This window comes from Leuciscus leuciscus (assembly GCF_965113295.1).
Source record: "Leuciscus leuciscus genome assembly, chromosome: 15".
Classification (NCBI taxonomy): domain Eukaryota; kingdom Metazoa; phylum Chordata; class Actinopteri; order Cypriniformes; family Leuciscidae; genus Leuciscus; species Leuciscus leuciscus.
This window is the reverse complement of record NC_138739.1, coordinates 10,720,318-10,741,557: the sequence shown is the minus strand read 5'-3', so window position 1 is coordinate 10,741,557 and position 21,240 is coordinate 10,720,318. Positions and strand designations below refer to the sequence as shown.

The 21,240-nt window shown below is 42.6% G+C and overlaps 2 protein-coding genes across 6 annotated transcripts in view; one reads left to right on the top strand and one right to left on the bottom strand.

The window, feature by feature from the left end:
- LOC309476219 (uncharacterized protein) overlaps nucleotides 1-21,240 on the bottom strand; it is a 169,890-nt gene that overhangs the window by 14,572 nt on the left and 134,078 nt on the right. Inside the window, exon 2 of one of the 4 annotated variants that reach the window (XM_082139481.1) lies at nucleotides 20,656-20,976. The exons of the other annotated variants lie outside the window; for them this stretch is intronic. Coding sequence (XP_081995607.1) covers nucleotides 20,656-20,976 — 321 coding nt within the window. The remainder of the gene's footprint in view (nucleotides 1-20,655; nucleotides 20,977-21,240) is intronic. 4 annotated transcript variants of the gene reach the window in all.
- Nucleotides 1-21,240, top strand: part of LOC309476022 (uncharacterized protein) — a 157,047-nt gene that overhangs the window by 28,064 nt on the left and 107,743 nt on the right. The gene's annotated exons all lie outside the window — the stretch shown is intronic.

Here is a 21,240-nt window from a genome sequence, read left to right as displayed (position 1 = left end):
CCGGGAGAAAAATTTTGGCCAGCTCCTGCGCCTAGGCCCTTTGAGACAGAGACACCGTCCCAACTTTAAAACGTACGGGCAGTACCGGTGTAAGTTGCTCGCGAAGATGACATCACGAGTCCATGTCGTTTGTCCGCAATATTGGATTGAACAGAAAGCGAAACTAAAGTTTCACAGGTCACAAATTTGGTCCGAACTTCACGAAACTGGACGTGCATGATCCTTGGACCAAGCCTCACAAAAGTTAGAAGGATTATTGATTTTTGGGAAGCGTTTGCCCGTCACAGCCAAACGAAATCAGCGGCGTAGTCGCCAAACAGGAAGTCGTCCATATCTCAGGAACTCTGTCACGTATCGAAACCAAACTTTATACATGAACTCGGGACTCCAATGTGAGGAAGCACAAGAACCGTTTTTTTTTTTTTTTTCAGGCTAATAGACAAACCCATTTACCTATGTCTATGCAAGAGTTTCACCTTTTAATGTTAATGCATTTAGACAGTAGGTGGCACTGTTGTATTACATTTCACAGAGCTGCCAAGTCAGTGTATATAGACTGCATTCGTTTTTACCAGGTTTGTCTTAATAAATGCAGGCATGAATTTCGTTTTTTGCATTGGTCTAATTTAATCATCTTCATTTATTAATATATACAGATTTGTATGCATGAATTGTGCATTTCCAATACTCAAAGCAGTTAATAAAAAATAAAAAAAACTTTATACAAAATACATCATGCTCTTCTTCGATAACCGAACAAACAATTCATTGTCTGTGGCTGTGTTTGTGCGCACGGGAAATATGCTGCGCATAACAATAGAAAACAAGGAGAAACGCACAGTCACATGCTCAAACAATCAACAGGTGCGTTCCATTTGACCATAAGTGGACTGCGAAGTGGACTTCACAGGGTTTTCCGCCATCTTAAGTTAGAGTCTAATCCGAAGGGAGCGAACATGTTCAGTTCGAAGGGCACTGCGCACGGCATAGGGAATAAGGGAACATCGATACATCACTTCACAGGAAGTGGAGAGCGATGATCACACACCCAACTGTCATTTCGCGCACCACGTCATCACCAGTCAGAACGGTCATAACCAGGGGGGAAGGAAGTCGACCGGAAGTTGAAGTCGGCCGCGTGCCGCCATCTTGTAGCAGAACTTCACCTGCAGTTAGCATCCCATTGACTCCCATTCATTTTGGCGTCACTTTGACAGCGAATAACTTTACATCTGAGGCGTTTAAAGACTCCATTTGTCCATTATTTATTTCTAAAGAAACACGACAATGTATAAAATGCTCCATTACCTTGTAGCTTATGTTGTGGCCCCGTAGATGCAGTTTTTGTAAAAGTAGGCTAACGATTGCGTCATAACCACGCGACTCTCTGTCGCACAGTAGAGAGATTACCGTATGGACGGGAGGAGAAGCTCGCGGGCAATCGGGGGGACGTGGAGGCAAAATGACAATATAATTAATCCGAATACCTAGCAAAAGTTGCTCCTGCTCCAAGCTCATGGACAGCTCCTACTCACTCTCTCCGTCTCTGCAAGATTCGGAAGGGAATGATTCAGATTTCTCTTGGCACAGCTACTAGAAGACAGACGGGTTGCTCACGTGGTCCGTGTAACGCTTTGCTCGGTTTGAGTCTGCGCGTCAGGAAAGGAAGTGCTAAGAAATCGCTAAAAATGGGCTTCACTTGTCTCAATTGAGTTCCAATGGGGTCGCTGTGTCCATTTCTTTTACTGTCTATGGTCATAACTAACGATGGAGGAGTTTACGTATGTGTGTAAGTAATAAATTTCGCCATTGTTATACAAATGACAGTATTTTTAACGGTTATTATTGTGAATATTACATATACTATTTTTGATGATTATAATTTACCTCAGTGAATGCAGCCAGCTTAGCTAGTTTGTGAAGTAAAGTGATTTTATTTTAGGTAGTTGTAAAATAGTGCAATATAATTGTAAATATATAATATAATAATAAAAATTAAAATATGAATGTAGTCCTATATATATTTGTTATATCATAATCTGCGCGACTCCGTCGTTGACTTTCTTTGATGACATTTGCTGGGCGTTTCAAATGAGCGGTTATTGTCAGTGAAGTCCACTTCAACTGATATAGGCCTACTGTGCTTAGGGAGTAGGGGAGCAGTGAACACTGCATATGGACCCTGTCGAATGGAACGCACATTAGATGTGTAAAAACAAGTGGAAAGCGCGAGCGCGCCACTGTCTCCTTTCCACAAGCGCTTGTTCTCCTGTGGCGTCTGTCGTTGCTATGCAACCATGAACTGGCTCTCCATGATGACAAGAGCTGTGTCTGAAATCGCTCCTATCCACTATATAGTGCACTATTTAGGGTATAGGCCATTTTGTAGTGGTGTCCGAATTCTGAATGAACGACATTATTCCCTACATTCTTCACTACTTTTACCCACAATCCTCTCTGAATTCGAGTGTACATACGATGTACACCATAGACATATTAAATACATAGACGCCCTATTGGCCGCTTTGGAACGTTGCTGCGATACGTCAACGCGTCCGCCATTTTGCGGAGGGCAAGACTGCGCTGTAATCAAATGCAAGCAAACAGGTGTGAGCAGCGGTTTTTCTGGATAAAAAACAACAAAAATAAATAAATTTATCAACCGATTGTGGTTTGTATGTGGTGTACAAAAAAGTTCCATCTCTAGTTATTTAAAATCTCGATAGTTAGACTTATAAAATATTTTTTTAATAAGGAATGGCCAAAGCTCAGGCTTGTCATGTATTTGGCTTTTTATTCTTGGATAAGAATTGTGAACACCCCTATGGAACACCCCCATACTGAGATATAATTTAATTTTCACATTAAATTAAATAAAGTTTTATTATTGTGGAAAAAGCATATTCTGTCATTGACCCAATTTTAGCAATAACTAAGATAACTGATGGATCCTTTATGGTAATACATATGATATGGTATAGGCTACAACTAAAGTGCAATGCAAATAGTAAATATAAGATAAAGTGAGAAGTAGGCTAATAGTAAATAGTTTAGTCAATAAAATAAACAAACAGTATACAGCAAATAATTTAACAGCACAACTATAATAGATTGATAATCGCAAGTGGTATATTATTATAATAACAATAATAAATAATGTAAATTTATATATTTTAAAATATTCTTACATAGGCTATATAAAATAAAATGACGCAGCCCTGTCTCTTTTTGTTAAATTTCAGTTTTTAAAAGGTATAAGAAGCTATACAAGTCAAGAAATAAAGTAAACGATTCAGTCAGACAGACAACAGGCTACAACGTTAAAGTTAATAGCCTAAATATATAAAGTTATGAAACTTCACTTTGCCCTCAGCCAAAACGATTTGCCAAGGAACAAATTATAGATTAATGAGACCAAAGATCGCCCGTTAGATATACCAACGCATTCTCATCCTTGGGCGTCATAATACTGACGCTTTTGACATTTCGTCTACATCGAACGCACATGGCACCCTTTAGCGTCAATATGAGACGCACAGAGCTTTGTTCGGTTATGGGTAGGTTTAGGTGTAGTGTAGGGATAGGGTTAGACCGCTAGGAGGCGCCTTCTGGCCCATTTCTATCTGCGTCTCATATTGACGCTAAAGGGTGCCATGTGCGTTCGATGTAGACGAAATGTCAAAAGCGTCAATATATGACGCCCTAGGATGAGAACGGGCTGGATATACACAAGACAAATTATTCTCATTGTTTAATCACGACTAGACTAAAGACATCAGATCCAGCGGCGAACGTCAGAAGACCTAGCCGAGGTAAGGCTGTTCTCGGCGGGTACATGAGCGCTGAGCGCCCGGTGATCGCTGGGTCTCACAACTCCGAAACCGCCAGATAACATTTTTAAATAGGCGCTATCTTTATAAATAAACCACAGATTTGAGCTTTAAACAACTACATTGTCGACTGAAAAACTCTTAAAACTACATTTCGTGACACAATAACAGTAGTATTTTTAAATTTCGCGGCCTTTCTCCTCTAAAAATAAAAATAGTAAATGAAATACAACCAGGAACAAATTTTCAGTTTTGCTTGTGAAAGGTAATTCCCTGAGACCTGTTTTCAATTGTGTGGCGATTTGTAAAGCCCCAAGCAGCACACGAAATAGGCATTTTTCTCAATTCTCGTTATGAGAGGTATGGGAAAGTTGCCCTCCGCAGTATGGCGGCGCCGTTGACGTACGATCCAGCGGCCAATAGGGCGTCTATGTATTTATTATGTCTATGATGTACACTTGCTGAGACACTATTTCCCACAATCCAACACGATAAGGCGATAGAGCGCGAATGAAAAATAAACAAAAATGTCACCATGGCAACGGTGCACGCGAGTTAGAAAACAATCATTTATAAGACCAGACGCCTGGTTATTTATTTATATATACCGTTATATCTATATTTGAAAAATCAAATGTGTTGTGTAGTGTTTTGTTCTCTTTTATTTTCACATATAAATGTAAAAAGTAAATAAATATGACAAGCAAGTGTTTTTATTATCTTTTTTTTTTAATCAAATAACGCAATAAATGTGAAAAATACATACATACTGTACAATTGTTACATACAATTCATACAGCCAAAAAAAAGGAAATATTAAAGATGGGTAGGTAATGTTTATGACAAATTGTCCGTGCTCTCTGGCGCGTGATAATTATGTCAGCGTCCAAATTCTTTGCTGATGTAGTGCACTCAACTGCCATTCACTATGTAGGGATTAGTGAACGAGTGAGCGGTTTCAGACACAGCTAAGGAAGTATCAGCAAAAGATTACTAGATTTCTAGCCCTTGCATTAGCTTTACTACTAGATATATTTATGGAGATGAAAAATAATAAGGCGCCCTGTACAGCTATGATCAGCTTTTCGGCCGAGCATTCAATGTTGTTACGCTGCAAGCTGATGGTTCGTTGCTGCCGTGCTCTATCACTCGCACACCATAAAGAGCAAATTGTTTTTTTAATGTTTCAATTTCGTGATTAAAATGACATAATTTGGAAGTGGATAATTTCTTCACAAACAGCTCATTATGACTCAATGTTAGAATGCTGCACCTACACTCGATAGTGTGAATAAGAATGCAGAAGAGACTGTCGAGGAATGGAGGTGAATCAGCTATATACACTCACCTAAAGGATTATTAGGAACACCTGTTCAATTTCTCATTAATGCAATTATCTAATCAACTAATCACATAGCAGTTGCTTCAATGCATTTAGGGGTGTGAACTCCAAACTGAATGTCAGAATGGGAAAGAAAGGTGATTTAAGCAATTTTAAGCGTGGCATGGTTATTGGTGCCAGACGGGCCGGTCTGAGTATTTCACAATCTGCTCAGTTACTGGGATTTTCACGCACAACCATTTCTAGGGTTTACAAAGAATGGTGTGAAAAGGGAAAAACATCCAGTATGCGGCAGTCCTGTGGGCGAAAATGCCTTGTTGATGCTAGAGGTCAGAGGAGAATGGGCCGACTGATTCAAGCTGATAGAAGAGCAACTTTGACTGAAATAACCACTCGTTACAACCGAGGTATGCAGCAAAGCATTTGTGAAGCCACAACACGCACAACCTTGAGGCGGATGGGCTACAACAGCAGAAGACCCCACCGGGTACCACTCATCTCCACTACAAATAGGAAAAAGAGGCTACAATTTGCACAAGCTCACCAAAATTGGACAGTTGAAGACTGGAAAAATGTTGCCTGGTCTGATGAGTCTCGATTTCTGTTGAGACATTCAGATGGTAGAGTCAGAATTTGGCGTAAACAGAATGAGAACATGGATCCATCATGCCTTGTTACCCCTGTGCAGGCTGCTGGTGGTGGTGTAATGGTGTGGGGGATATTTTCTTGGCACACTTTAGGCCCCTTAGTGCCAATTGGGCATCGTTTAAATGCCACGGCCTACCTGAGCATTGTTTCTTTTTTTTTTTTTCTTTTTTTTTTTTGGCCTGTCAGTAGCACAGATAACACATGACAGTACGTATGTGTAGCTATGCTATCATCATTTACTGCCTATTTTTCTTTATTTCTTTCTTTCTTTAATTAATTAATTTAAGGTAGTTTATATACCCTTTTATTTAATCATACTATAACAGACAAGACCAAATGACAGAGAGAACAAGAGAGAGAAAGAAGACAGAGTAAAAAAACAAACAAAAAAAACAAACAAAAAAAGTTGTGGATAAAATCAACAGAGAAGGGGGAAAGAAAGAGAGAAAGAAGGAAAATGGGGGATATAGAAAGCGAGGAAAAAAACATAAAAAAATTTTTACTTCGATACCTGCTGACAAAAAAACAAAAAAAACAACAGAAGACACAACATCAGAAAAACTGCAGCAACAACCAACATCTGTATGAATCACACTAAATTCTAATTGTTAAATGTTATTGAGCATCACACGTAACTAATATTACAAAATAAGTTTTGAAGCAACAGCAAATCAAGACGATGTATGTCTGTGAGCACCTGTTTTTACACCAATGTGAATGCTTGAGTGTACAACTGTATGTATGAGCGTGCTTGTGTTCATAAGGTTCCTCCATGTAAATATTTAATAGTGTGTGTGGGAAACAACAGCTCCATCCCGCAAGGCATACAGCAGGCATGGAAAAGACCCGGGCCCCAAACATCCGGAGGCCCCCCAGGGCACGGGACCCCCAGGAGAACCACCGCAGGGACAACCGCGGCCCCCAACCAGAAAAGGGCAGAGGAGAACCCGAAGGCGGGACCTCCGACAGCCACAGTATAGACGCCCCAGGGTGCCGTGACGGCAAGCCCGCAGGCTCCACCGGCAGCCGACCACACCAGGGCAGACCGGGCCCTGGGCCCGGAGATTCAAGGGCCCCCCACCCCCCAACCGGGGCCCAGCAAAGCCAGCGGGGCCAGGCCCCGCCAAGCGACCGCCGATAGTGGGCCAGCGCTCGCCCGAGCATCCTGCCCCGGCGCGAGAAACCACCAATGCTCCGGCGGCATCCTCCACCGGCAGGGCATGGTGGTGGGGTGGGGGTCGACTGAGATGATGAGTGAGGTGGAGTCTAAGGCCCGACCTGACACATAGACATAGATGAACAAGCACACGTATACACAAGCATACATCCCACCCTCATACACGCAAACGAATATTCACACCCTCGCTCCACATGTAGACACACAAAAATGGACACGGTACCCACACTCGCACCCCCCATATGCACTCTATACTCCTAGATCCAGGCACCACCACCTGAACCCCCTTCGCTCCGGCGCGGGGACAGGAAGACCACCCCGGGCCCCGCAGCAGTAGAGAAGACCACCAGCCCCGACCCCGACTGGGCGGCCAGCTCATCCTCACAGCCCCCGGCTCCGGACAGAGAACAGAGAGCAGGGGTGTAAAAAAACACAAAAAAAAAACACCCCATGCTTCACCCCACCCGCTCAAATGTAGTGTTGGTGTGTGTTGTTCTACGGTGCTTTAAAACAGGGGTGCTTTAAAACAGGGGAGGGGCACCCTCCACAAGCTTGTGTCAGCTCGTTCTTTGAGATATTCTCTCCAGATTAGCTTGGCGCAAACCAACCGCATGCTTCCACAGACTTGAGGAATGAATGGTGACATATGCTACTATGTGTTGTCTACTACAAACTATGTTTGTAACCAGTCTAAAAAGAAAAATTGCACCCTGGTGTTTGTGCAGGCAGTGCTGCACTTCTATTTTGCTGTTCACAGTACCGGAAGTGGTTCAAGCGAACCGGCAGCGTTCATTGACTGACAGTACTCTTATCTGTCCTTTTCAGAGATGTACTAAAACTGAAACCATTGATTCACTTGCCTCTTGCATGCTGGGTCTCTTGTGCATATAGTTTTATATATTTGTATGTAAAGAGCAATGTAGTGCAACGTAACATGAGTATTCTTTCTGGCCCAAACCCTGTTTTCTGCAGTGAAAATGCACAGAACCGTTCAAGAACAGAAAAAGGCCAGGAACCCGCACTGGAACTGTGTCAGTGGAAAAGGGGTTCAAGTCGCAACATCTAGCTATTGGGGTGCCTCAGGGTTCAGTGCTTGGACCACTTCTCTTCTTCATCTACATGTCATCAACAGGATCTGTTATTTTGAAACATGTTTTTCCTATCACTGTTATGCTGCTGACGACACACAACTCTACCTCTCATTTCATCCAGATAATCCGATGGTAGCTGCTCACATCTTAGCCTGCCTCACAGACATTTCTTGCTGGATTAAGAATCTCCACCTTCACTTAAACCTTACAAAGGTTTTAGACCACACACAGACCACATTGCTAGAGTTGCCCGGTCCTCCTTGTCCAAGCGCTTGTTCTAACTATTGTAATGCTCTCCTGGCAGGTTTTCCAGCTTCCACTTGCACTATCAACCCTCTGCAGCTTATCCAGAATGTTACAGCTAGAGTGATCTTTAATATCATTATCTTTAATGCACGTCACTCCTTTCTTCACAAAACTGCACTGGTTGCCAATATTCGCATTAAATTCAAGGCACTGACGTTTGCCTACAGAACAACTGTAAGGGTGGATTTCCTGCAGGGGTTCAGGCTGCAAGACTGCCAAATGTAAATATAAAGAAACGTTGTCAGCAAGATGGTAGAAAACTGTACATTTCTTGTCTATTACCACCCACTGCACGGAAATAAGCGCAGTTACAATAGCTTAATATGTGGGAGAGCGTTGCTATAGAGAGAGACAATATTGTGTTGCAATAGGTAGCACTTCAAAGTCAATACCAGATCAAAACTAGTTAGCACATCCTTTGTAATTGAAAAGGTTTAGTGGCAAAATATGGTTATTGTAACCCAGGTCACTAGAGAGATTCTGTTGACGTAAGGAGAGAGAGAGAGAAAAAAAAAAAGACTAACACTTGTGAATATATAAAACAATTATTTTATTAATATCTGTGGGGAAAGAAAAAAAAATAGAACGTTTAAGATTCTAAGAGAAAATAAGAAAATGCATAAAATAAAATAATAAAACTCATTTAGAAAAGTTATCCAATTTAGCAAGACAAAGATTGGTTCAATTCAACGAGTGGGAGTTAGCCTCGCCTTAATATATGGACTCAGGGCAAGGGTGATGCAACATTTTTTGCGAGACACTGAAGCGGCTAGTTCAAGTTAGAGAAGCTGCTGGTGCGATCCTAAAGAAAGAAAACAAGAGAATTAGAACGAACAAACCAAGAATTAAATCAGAGAAACAATAGATTGACTTTTAGATTAAAGTGCGGATTGAGTTTCATCGGTCAAACGTTACGAGTGAAAGTGTTATTGACCGCTACGAAGAGAGTGCATATCCAAAGTTGGGAGTTTTGCCCTTCATAGCCGAGAATTGAGTTCTCTTGGTGAGTGTTGTAATTAAATAATTCTTTTTGTGTGTAAAATGCTTGATAAATGGTATTAAATTACTAAATTCTGATGTTATATGCAGTTGTATGTAGAGTTGACCCTTTTTGTTTATAATGGGAAGAGTATTGCATGTATGTGTTGAATAATTAATGTTTCAGAGTTAAAAGTCACCTCGAGTGGTTAATAGAGGTTATTTTAACGAATTTCGTCGTGTATTTGAGCTATGAGTTAATGCGCGATCATGACGCACATGTAATACGGGCAGATGAGGCCTAAGTGCGTCATCGGAAAAATAGCTCTTTGCACATACAAACTATATGTGCGCAACATGACATCATGACTTTGCGTAAACATACACGCCACTTTCAAGTCAAAAGTGGCGTGTTATTTATACGCATTTTGAGCTATCCGCGTGTATGTTCACGCCGAAAAGAAACCGTCATCTTCCGCATGTATGTCTACGCCGTTAAATGTCCGAGCGAAACGGAGCAAAATGTACGTGAAATTAATCATGTTTGTCCCCTTTGGAAAACGTGTAGATGTCACAGTTTAACAGCCTCAGACGTGAATCTTACACGTACCATTATCCCCGGACGTTTGCTAATCCTACCATCTAATCATAACCATTTCTTAAAACTACGTAGGCTACAATTATAAAGAAAAACAACAGAAAGACAAATATAATCACAATAATTTATTTAATGAGAAAATGTCAAAATCGGTACCAAAAGTTGTTCACGTGACGATGTGTCCTCTCTGGCAGTGGTTTTGTATGAGGTAACAGAGCAGAATTTAACTTATTAATTCAAATCCATGAAAATGTTAATCCGTCTTCGGTTCGGTTCGCTCTGAGGGCTGCCGCCTGCGCGGCAGTGCGCGCTTCATTTCAAATGTGAATGTGCATGACGCAATCTGTGACGAAGCAGGCGAGGCGAGAGCCAATGAGCGTTTGATATTACTGCCGTAACCATAGTAACCTGTCGTAACGCTTCTTGAGGGCGCAATTTTTGAATTTGAATTCATAACAAGCGCGGGGTTTGACGTTTACGGTCAAGATGACGATTACTGGATATAGGGCTGAGTTTGGATCTTTTTCTTGCAAATAATGGATTCTGAAGGTTTGGATTACACCAAGCTAATAAAATTGGTGTATTTTGTGAATCGATGTTGTGTTGTAAGGTTAACTAGATGTACCGCATCGCGGTACAAAATATGACCGCCGCTCAGGCCTGCACTGGCTTTCCACAAAAATAAATGACGTGGAGTAATTTGGCTGTATTGCGTGTTTATGTATATACCTAAAAAAAGTAATAGTATGTGCATGTCTGTGTGTGTGTGTGTGTGTGTGTGTGTGTGTGTGTGTGTATGTGTGTGTGTTTGTGTATGTGTGTGTCTGTGTGTGTGTCTGTGCGTGTATGTATGTGTGCGTACATGTGTGCGCGTGTGTGTTTGTGTGTGTGTGTCTGTGCATGTGGATTTGTATGTGTGTGTATGGGTGTGTGTCTGTGCGTGTGAATGTCAGTGTGTGTGCATGCTTGCGTTTGTTTGTATTCCTGCATGTGTGTGTGTGACAGTATCATCCTAAACCAGCAACCCTTCGCTCAACAGCACCATCTACAGGCCGATGAGTGTACAGTCACTAAATGTGCACATAAATGAATTTATTTTATACCCCCCCATGGATGAAATTCTACAAAACTTAGCAGAGGATACCCCCAGAGGTTGTCAAGTTAATCATACACATGAAATATGGTGCAGTTCTGAACATCTCCACTGAAGATAGGGGCGATTAAAGCAGAATAATATTGCATTTTCATTTTTTATGGGAGGGGCGCAAATCACAAATGAGTGATTATGGGCTAGGTTGATGTGGGCCCTTAAGAGCAACATACCATAAAAATTTCTTCATCCTCGGTGCCACGGTTCAGGTAGTTATTTAGGAAAAACTGCATTTTTTTGGGTTTGGGGGGGCCCAGCGCGGGGGGGGAGTGGCCCCCGGGGACCAAACGAAATTTTTCCTTAGAAGTCTAGTGGGGCTACATGCCCACCAAATTTCATGTTCCCCGGTGTTTCGGTGTCCCTGGTATCGTTTACGAAAAATTTACGGGGGCCCCAGCGCGGGGGGGGAAGTGGCCCCCGGGGACCAAACGAAATTTTTCCGTAAAAGTCTAGTAGACCAACATACCATAAAAATTTCTTCATCCTCGGTGCCACGGTTCAGGTAGTTATTTAGGAAAAACTGAATTTTTTTGGTTTTGGGGGGGCCCAGCGCGGGGGGGGAGTGGCCCCCGGGGACCAAACGAAATTTTTCCGTAGAAGTCTAGTGGGGCTACATGCCCACCAAATTTCATGTTCCCCGGTGTTTCGGTGTCCCTGGTATCGTTTACGAAAAATTTACGGGGGCCCCAGCGCGGGGGGGGAAGTGGCCTCCGGGGACCAAACGAAATTTTTCCGTAAAAGTCTAGTAGACCAACATACCATAAAAATTTCTTCATCCTCGGTGCCACGGTTAAGGTAGTTATTTAGGAAAAACTGCATTTTTTGGGGTTTGGGGGGGCCCAGAGCGGGGGGGGGAGTGGCCCCCGGGGACCAAACAAAATTTTTCCGTAGAAGTCTAGTGGGGCTACATGCCCACCAAATTTCATGTTCCCCGGTGTTTCGGTGTCCCTGGTATGGTTGACGAAAAATTTACGGGGGCCCCAGCGCGGGGGGGGGAAGTGGCCCCCGGGGACCAAATGAAATTTTTCCGTAAAAGTCTAGTAGACCAACATACCACAAAAATTTCTTCATCCTCGGTGCCACGGTTCAGGTAGTTATTTAGGAAAAACTGCATTTTTTTGGGTTTGGGGGGGCCCAGCGCGGGGGGGGAGTGGCCCCCGGGGACCAAACGAAATTTTTCCTTAGAAGTCTAGTGGGGCTACATGCCCACCAAATTTCATGTTCCCCGGTGTTTCGGTGTCCCTGGTATCGTTGACGAAAAATTTACGGGGGCCCCAGCGCGGGGGGGGAAGTGGCCCCCGCGGACCAAACGAAATTTTTCCGTAAAAGTCTAGTAGACCAACATACCATAAAAATTTCTTCATCCTCGGTGCCATGGTTCAGGTAGTTATTTAGGAAAAACTGCATTTTTTGGGGTTTGGGGGGGCCCAGCGCGGGGGGGGAGTGGCCCCCGGGGACCAAACGAAATTTTTCCTTAGAAGTCTAGTGGGGCTACATGCCCACCAAATTTCATGTTCCCCGGTGTTTCGGTGTCCCTGGTATCGTTGACGAAAAATTTAAGGGGGCCCCAGCGCGGGGGGGGAAGTGGCCCCCGGGGACCAAACGAAATTTTTCCGTAAAAGTCTAGTAGACCAACATACCATAAAAATTTCTTCATCCTCGGTGCCACGGTTCAGGTAGTTATTTAGGAAAAACTGCATTTTTTTGGGTTTGGGGGGGCCCAGCGCGGGGGGGGGAGTGGCCCCCGGGGACCAAACGAAATTTTTCCCTAGAAGTCTAGTGGGGCTACATGCCCACCAAATTTCATGTTCCCCGGTGTTTCGGTGTCCCTGGTATCGTTGACGAAAAATTTAAGGGGGCCCCAGCGCGGGGGGGGAAGTGGCCCCCGGGGACCAAACGAAATTTTTCCGTAAAAGTCTAGTAGACCAACATACCATAAAAATTTCTTCATCCTCGGTGCCACGGTTCAGGTAGTTATTTAGGAAAAACTGCATTTTTTTGGGTTTGGGGGGGCCCAGCGCGGGGGGGGAGTGGCCCCCGGGGACCAAACGAAATTTTTCCTTAGAAGTCTAGTGGGGCTACATGCCCACCAAATTTCATGTTCCCCGGTGTTTCGGTGTCCCTGGTATCGTTGACGAAAAATTTAAGGGGGCCCCAGCGCGGGGGGGGAAGTGGCCCCCGGGGACCAAACGAAATTTTTCCGTAAAAGTCTAGTAGACCAACATACCATAAAAATTTCTTCATCCTCGGTGCCACGGTTCAGGTAGTTATTTAGGAAAAACTGCATTTTTTTGGGTTTGGGGGGCCCAGCGCGGTGGGGGAGTGGCCCCCGGGGACCAAACGAAATTTTTCCTTAGAAGTCTAGTGGGGCTACATGCCCACCAAATTTCATGTTCCCCGGTGTTTCGGTGTCCCTGGTATCGTTGACGAAAAATTTAAGGGGGCCCCAGCGCGGGGGGGGAAGTGGCCCCCGGGGACCAAACGAAATTTTTCCGTAAAAGTCTAGTAGACCAACATACCATAAAAATTTCTTCATCCTCGGTGCCACGGTTCAGGTAGTTATTTAGGAAAAACTGCATTTTTTGGGGTTTGGGGGGGCCCAGCGCGGGGGGGGAGTGGCCCCCGGGGACCAAACGAAATTTTTCCTTAGAAGTCTAGTGGGGCTACATGCCCACCAAATTTCATGTTCCCCGGTGTTTCGGTGTCCCTGGTATCGTTGACGAAAAATTTAAGGGGGCCCCAGCGCGGGAAGGGAAGTGGCCCCCGGGGACCAAACGAAATTTTTCCGTAAAAGTCTAGTAGACCAACATACCATAAAAATTTCTTCATCCTCGGTGCCACGGTTCAGGTAGTTATTTAGGAAAAACTGCATTTTTTTGGGTTTGGGGGGGCCCAGCGCGGGGGGGGAGTGGCCCCCGGGGACCAAACGAAATTTTTCCTTAGAAGTCTAGTGGGGCTACATGCCCACCAAATTTCATGTTCCCCGGTGTTTCGGTGTCCCTGGTATCGTTGACGAAAAATTTAAGGGGGCCCCAGCGCGGGGGGGGGAAGTGGCCCCCGGGGACCAAACGAAATTTTTCCGTAAAAGTCTAGTAGACCAACATACCATAAAAATTTCTTCATCCTCGGTGCCACGGTTCAGGTAATTATTTAGGAAAAACTGCATTTTTTTGGGTTTGGGGGGGCCCAGCGCGGGGGGGGAGTGGCCCCCGGGGACCAAACGAAATTTTTCCTTAGAAGTCTAGTGGGGCTACATGCCCACCAAATTTCATGTTCCCCGGTGTTTCGGTGTCCCTGGTATCGTTGACGAAAAATTTAAGGGGGCCCCAGCGCGGGGGGGGAAGTGGCCCCCGGGGACCAAACGAAATTTGTCCGTAAAAGTCTAGTAGACCAACATACCATAAAAATTTCTTCATCCTCGGTGCCACGGTTCAGGTAGTTATTTGGGAAAAACTGCATTTTTGGGGGTTTGGGGGGGCCCAGCGCGGGGGGGGAGTGGCCCCCGGGGACCAAACGAAATTTTTCCTTAGAAGTCTAGTGGGGCTACATGCCCACCAAATTTCATGTTCCCACGTGCTTCGGTGTCCCTGGTATCGTTGACGAAAAATTCAGTAAGGTGACGAAAAAAAAAAAAAAAAACAACTTTGACAATCCCTATATGACCGCTTTCGCTAGCTACGCTAGCGGCGGTCATAATTATTGTGATTATACATTTTAATATTGTCCATAAAATGGGTATGTTTAGGTGTGGGAGTACAGTTAAGGGATCTTACATTTATAATCTATACATGGTATTAACCCCAGTGACGGGTAGGTTTAGGGACGGGTTTGGGGTAAGTCATATAGAGAGTAATGTAACGTTAAGTCAACGGCGTTGATAAACACGCTGAAAAGCGATTATGCGTGTTGATAGCACGCCAAAAATGGAAATCGAATTGGCGTGTCATACATACGCCATTTCATGAGATCAGCCTGATGTGCTAAAGTAAGACGGAATTGCAGTAAAAGGAAAAAAATGTTGAATGTTGTTTATATGCAGACTAACTGCTCTAATGATGTATATTTTTTTGAAAGGAATGTCTAATTGTATTTTTGGCCTTGTCTTTGCAAGGTTGGGTCTTTTCTTTCTTTCCTTTTTCCTTTTTTTTTCTTGTTATTTTCTTCTTCTTTTCTACTCTTTGTCATTTCTGAGTCGGATGCTGCACATTTCCTGGACACCGGACGATTTTGAAGGAGAATTGTATGTGAATTGTCCCTGCTTGCTTCACATCGGAAAAAAAACGTTGCGAGCGGGAACTGGCGAGCCATTTGCCCATATAAGGAAGGACCGAGCTTGTGAATCAAGGAATGAACGGAGTGGTATGATTGTGCACACATCTGAATTGAACTGTGTTGATCCGAGATACATTGCGGAAGAAGGATCTCGTGAGAGCGGCATTCGAACTGGAACTGAGAATTAGTGTGTATATAAATTATATACATATATATATAAAAAGAGGAATCTGAATTGTATTAAATTTTCTGACTGCTAATTAAGCAGTACATTTTGACCTGTGATTTTATTTTCTCTACTGTTATCTTTTTTTTTTCTTCAAATTCCATTGTATTTCATTTCAATTCATTTTGATTTTATTTTGATTTATTTTTTCTTGGAGAACGAGAGTAAAAGTTATTCTTAAAGGATCATCATTTGGAAAGATTGTATTTGAATTTAAAACGTTTACTTAACCTTAAATAAGCCAATTAGAAACAAATTGAATAAATAAGTAAACAAATAAATCATATACATATATTGATAGAATAAGGGTCAATTAAATGTATTAGCTTGAAACTAAATAGGTAGTAAAAAAGAGAGAAACAATAATAATTATAAACTAAATAGGAAATATAAATTAGGGTTATATTAAGGTTACATTTATTTGTTCCACGGCAAATCCTTGCTGTTCTCCTGGTCATTATATATATATTTTTTTTTTTTCTTCTTTCCCCACTGTGTGATGTGATGTTTAAAATTTTTACTGCTTTAATGTTTAATTCCTTAATACATCATCCCAAATATTCTAACGCAAGGAGTGCTTGTCATAAATTCTTTCTCCCCTTGCTGTTAACGCAGTCTCTTGAGTGATTCTGGTCTTCTGGTCACTGGTCCAAATTTTGAAGCGGTGCACTTCACGCTCATTTGCATATTTCGCTGTTTGTAAGTGAGGGTTGCACTGTCGCCGCGACGCAGGTTACATTATGGTTACACTTAAAATAGATGTATGAGATGATGATAACTTATACCATTAATTGTACCCAGCATATATGTAAAAGGTTACCAGAGAGAGAGAGAGTGTAGAGAGTAAGAGACAAAGAGAGAGCCCCAAGAAAGGGATCCAGAGAATCAGAGAGCCAGAGCATCAAAGAGACAGAGCAACTTTTACAATCTTCTTTTATCCTTTCCCTGACCATGTGAATAAACCCAAATGTGAGACATTCAAGCTGACTAATCAGATAATTACAACTTCCCCCCATTGTACTAAAGGTGTGATAATTCATTGACCCCCAAAGTACACACATCTTGGCCTACAGGCCTAGATCACTATCGGCCCCTCTGTGCCTTTAGTAACTCCAAATGGTCATTGGGGAAAGAGGGGGTGGAAAACAGTAAAGCAAATGTCTTTGTTCATTTCAAATAAATTGGATTATTTTCAATCCTACACAACCACTGGATCTGTTCCCTTTTACCTTAACTCACTACATCAGATCCGTGCCCTCCACAAGCTTGCGTTCTCAAGTGAACAACGCCTTGTGGTGCTATTATCCCAAAGAGGCACACAATCTCTTTCACAGACCTTTAACTGTGTTCCCTGCTGGACGAATGATCTGCCCAACTCAACCCGAGCTGCTGAGGCTTTAGTTATTTTCAAGAAATGGCTGAAGATGCATAGTTTTTGTCAACACTTCACCCATTGATGCTAACACTTGCTATTCTATTCTGTATCTATTATTATTTTTATTGATTAAAAAAAATAATTTCTACTACATATACTGTGCTCAACTAGGACTAGTCACAGCACTTGCATATTGTTGCTGTATTGTTGTTTGGATTTTTTTCTATTGCTCTGCTCATTTGTAAGTCGCTTTGGATAAAAGGTCAAATGTAAATATTAATGTGTTGTGTCTTGGCAAAAAAAAACAAACAAAAAAAACACCTACAGCTGCATACAATTAAAACAGTGCAAAATGAAAACACAGCATAAATTTAGAACAAAAAAATAAAACAGCTCCTTTGATTAAGAAATATAACAGAATAAAATTAAAGATTAAAAATGTTTATCATTTTAGCCACCAGATGGCCCCAAAGTAGGCTACAACATATTGAAAAGATTGGGGGGTAATGGATCTTTTTTTTACGATCCAGTTCAGAGGAAAGCATTGGTAAGCAAAGCTTAGTTTCGTCATCACTAAACAATTACACCACACATATTTTCATTTTTATAGATTAAAACTTCAAGAGATATCCCAATATTTGATATGTGTTCTGTTTTCTTCTTTTAACCTCTTGCAGCTCTGACGTCATTGACCAGAAGAACAACTGCAGCCGCAGAAGCCACGCCCATCAACGCAGTAACGACCAATCGGAGCACAGCTTCAACAGAATCACAACCACAGATGTGGACTGAAAAAACAAATGAGCACTTCAATCCTGTATTCTTTAACATGCACGGCAAAAAGCACAAATCTGCTGTGCCTTTGGACGTAAATATGGTATGCCAGTAACATCTCCGTAACATATCAGACGTGGACCAGCTAACGTCATTAACGTTACAGCACAGCTAGCCTACATGCCTAATCCCCGCGCCAAATTCAAAGTCAAAATGACAGCACCGGCCGTGATCACAAATTTAAATTGAGAGCCAGAGACTTTGCAAACTGAAGGCCTGTAAAGACGAGTTTTACAAAGCTGTGATCGACGTCTTCACGAGGAAAGAGCGGCGGATGAATTTTAAGTAGGCTACAAATAATCTACCGATTGGTGAGTCAAAAACTATCAGCTCCGCTGCGTGTCGGCTCCGTGCTCCGCCATCCTTCAATACTTACCAGGTCCGGATTTGTTGCGAAACGGCTGTGGCCATGACTGACAACTGAAGTCCCGAGGACCCACGAGATCTCACGAATGGTCGCGCGATATAACAGGATGCCCTGTGCTGAATTGCTGCGGAGCTCTCCAGCATCCAGCAAAAATAGAAGTTCTGCGTATCTGCTCCGGAGGGCTGCGGATCGCCGGAGTCGGAACGCAGCAGTTCCGCAGTCAGTGAAAATACACACATTGACTTTAATGGAAACCTATTGACTCCGCCGCCATTCCGGAGCGGAACCGCAGCCGTTCCGCAGTTGATGGAAATTAGGGGTAAGTCTTTCAAAGATCTTCATAATTAGCGATGTAAGTGCCACAGGTCGATAGTCATTTTTGGCACAGGAATAATGACAGATTTTTTAAAACATGTGTGGACCACTGACTGAGTGGGGGACTCATTAAAGATGGATGTAAATAAGCCAGGCAACCGATCAGCACAGGATCTTAAAACTCGACCAGGGATGCTGTCCGGCTGGCTGCTTTCCTGATGTTCCCACGCTTGAGAGCTTTATTAACATCGTCCTCCAATACAGTGATTGTGCGCTCGTCTCTGACACAGCTGTTTCTTCCCTCAGTGCTCAACAACAGACTGGTAGTAAGCACTAGAGAAGTTTGCCTTGAAACATGCATAGAAAGTGTTCAATTTGTTGGCCAGAGAAGAGTCTGCTCTCACTGTGATGGTGGAGCTTATATTCTGGTATGAGGAAGATAGCGGCATAATCTGATTTTCCAAAAGCCGCTAATGAGTTGGCTTTGTAGAATTCCTGAATTGAGACTACCAGTGGCCCAGTGAATTTTCCCCTCTGGTTGAACAGGAGATGTGTTGATAAAAGTTCGGCATAACTTGTCTGAGATTTGCATTATTAAAGTCTCCTGTCACAATGATGGCAGAGTCCGGATGACTGTTTAGACATACGCTGAGCACATCATGGACCTTAGACAGGGTCCTCCTAAAGTGGGAAATAAACTAGTCGTGGTATAAAATATATATATAATACTAGTCGCGATATAAAAATAAAGTCGTGGTGATGACCGAGGTAAACTCCCGAGAAAGATAGAACAGATGTCACATGATCGTTAGATGCTCCAAGTGAGGCGAGCAGGAACCCACAGGTGGTGACCCACTTTTCTGTTCTTCGGATGGACAGGACAGCGGAGGCCTGCCAAATCAGGGGTAGTGGGTTTGAAACAAAGGGAAAAAAAAACAGAGGATATTACAGTCCCGTATGTCCAGCTGGAATCTTATCCTGGCTCTAAATCTTGTTCTCAAGCAACTGGACGTTGGCTAGCAGGATCCTGGCCAGAGGTGGACTGTGGGCTCTGGTCCTCAGTCTGTTGCAAACCCCAGCACGTTTCCCTCTGTGTTTTTTGTTCTGTCGCCTCGGAGGCTCTCTCTCATGGCCATTGTTCCTGTCCATTGCGCAAAGTGTCTCAGTTGGTCACGTTGGATCGGTGGATAAAACGTTGCAGAATAGGTAAAGTGGTTTCTGATGCTTAAAAGTGTTCTGCTGTCATAGGGGATCAGTGCAGATGTCATGTGTGCAAAACGTGAGAGTAGTTGTAAGTAAAAACACATTCTAAGCGGAGTGACCAGGGCCGCGTCCGAACACGGCAGCACCATCTTCCAAAGTCAATGGCTAACATCAACTGTCTGGTTAAAAGTGTTTAAAAACTACAAACATGGCGCATGTGAGCAACTGGTGGTTAAGTAGAGAGTTTTAGATAAAGGGGTTTGAATGATTAATAATAAATAACCTGTTTTAAAAAATATATATTCAGTTACCCATGTTATATTTTATCAGCAACAACATTAATAACTTTTATAAAGATCATTACCTTTTAAATGCATCATTATGCAAACACATGAGGAGAGTTCTCCATATGAAAGACATACTACTGGCAAATCAACGTGCAACTATTCTCTCTGATACATGTAATTCAAATAAATTAACGAGGTTAACTGTGACAAGATGATTTACGGGACATTTAAAAAAAGGGACAGGATGCACATTACTAAAGATGGCCTCCTCTTGGGAGTATGTTTCTTCACAAGATGATACATTTAGGGCATTGTATAGGTAGGCGAATTGGGACACACCTACAGGTTATCACCATCAGTCAAGGTAAAAAGTCAATAGTGTATACTTCTTTAAAGTTAAATAAAAGATAAGATGATCTACAATGACTGAAAATTAGATTGTGTGTGTGTGTGTGTGTGTGTGTGTGTGTGTGTGTGTGTGTGTGTGTGTGTGTGTGTGTGTGTGTGTGTGTGTGTGTGTGTGTGTGTGTGTGTGTGTGTGTGTGTGTGTGTGTGTGTGCACCCAAACCAACAGGTAAAGATCAAAACAATCTAAATGTTACGATTCATCACTTTCAATGGTGTAATACTTAAAATATGTGAAACTGATAACTCACCATGGACAGTAAGACTGAAACTCTTGATCACACTGTTGGTCTGAAGTTTATAAACTCCAGCATGTTCAGTTGTGGTGTTTGTGATGGTCAGAGATCCAGTTTGATCGTCCAGCTTCAGTCTGTCTCTGAATCTCCCATCAAGAACATCCTCATATAGAGTCATGCTGCCGGCCAGTACATTGATTTGAACTATTAAAGTGTTTCCAAACCTCCACAGAATCAGATCATCATCCATCATTTCAGTAAGATCAGAGTTTAGAATGACTGAATCTCCCTCCATCACTGACACTGACTGCACTGCATCTGTGTCAGCACACACACCTGAAGAACATTGAATTTATCACAGATTTAGGGTTAATATACAGTCGTGCTCAGAATTAATCATACCTCTGGTAAATATGATCAAAAATGGCTGTAAAAAATAAATCTGCATCGTTTATCCTTTTGATCTTTCATTAAAAAAATTGGCAAAATCCTTACCTTTCATTTAAGTAAAATAATTGAAAGTGGGGGGTAAATCACATTATGAAATAAATGTTTTTCTCCAAAACACGTTGGCCACAATTATTGGCACCCTTTTATTAA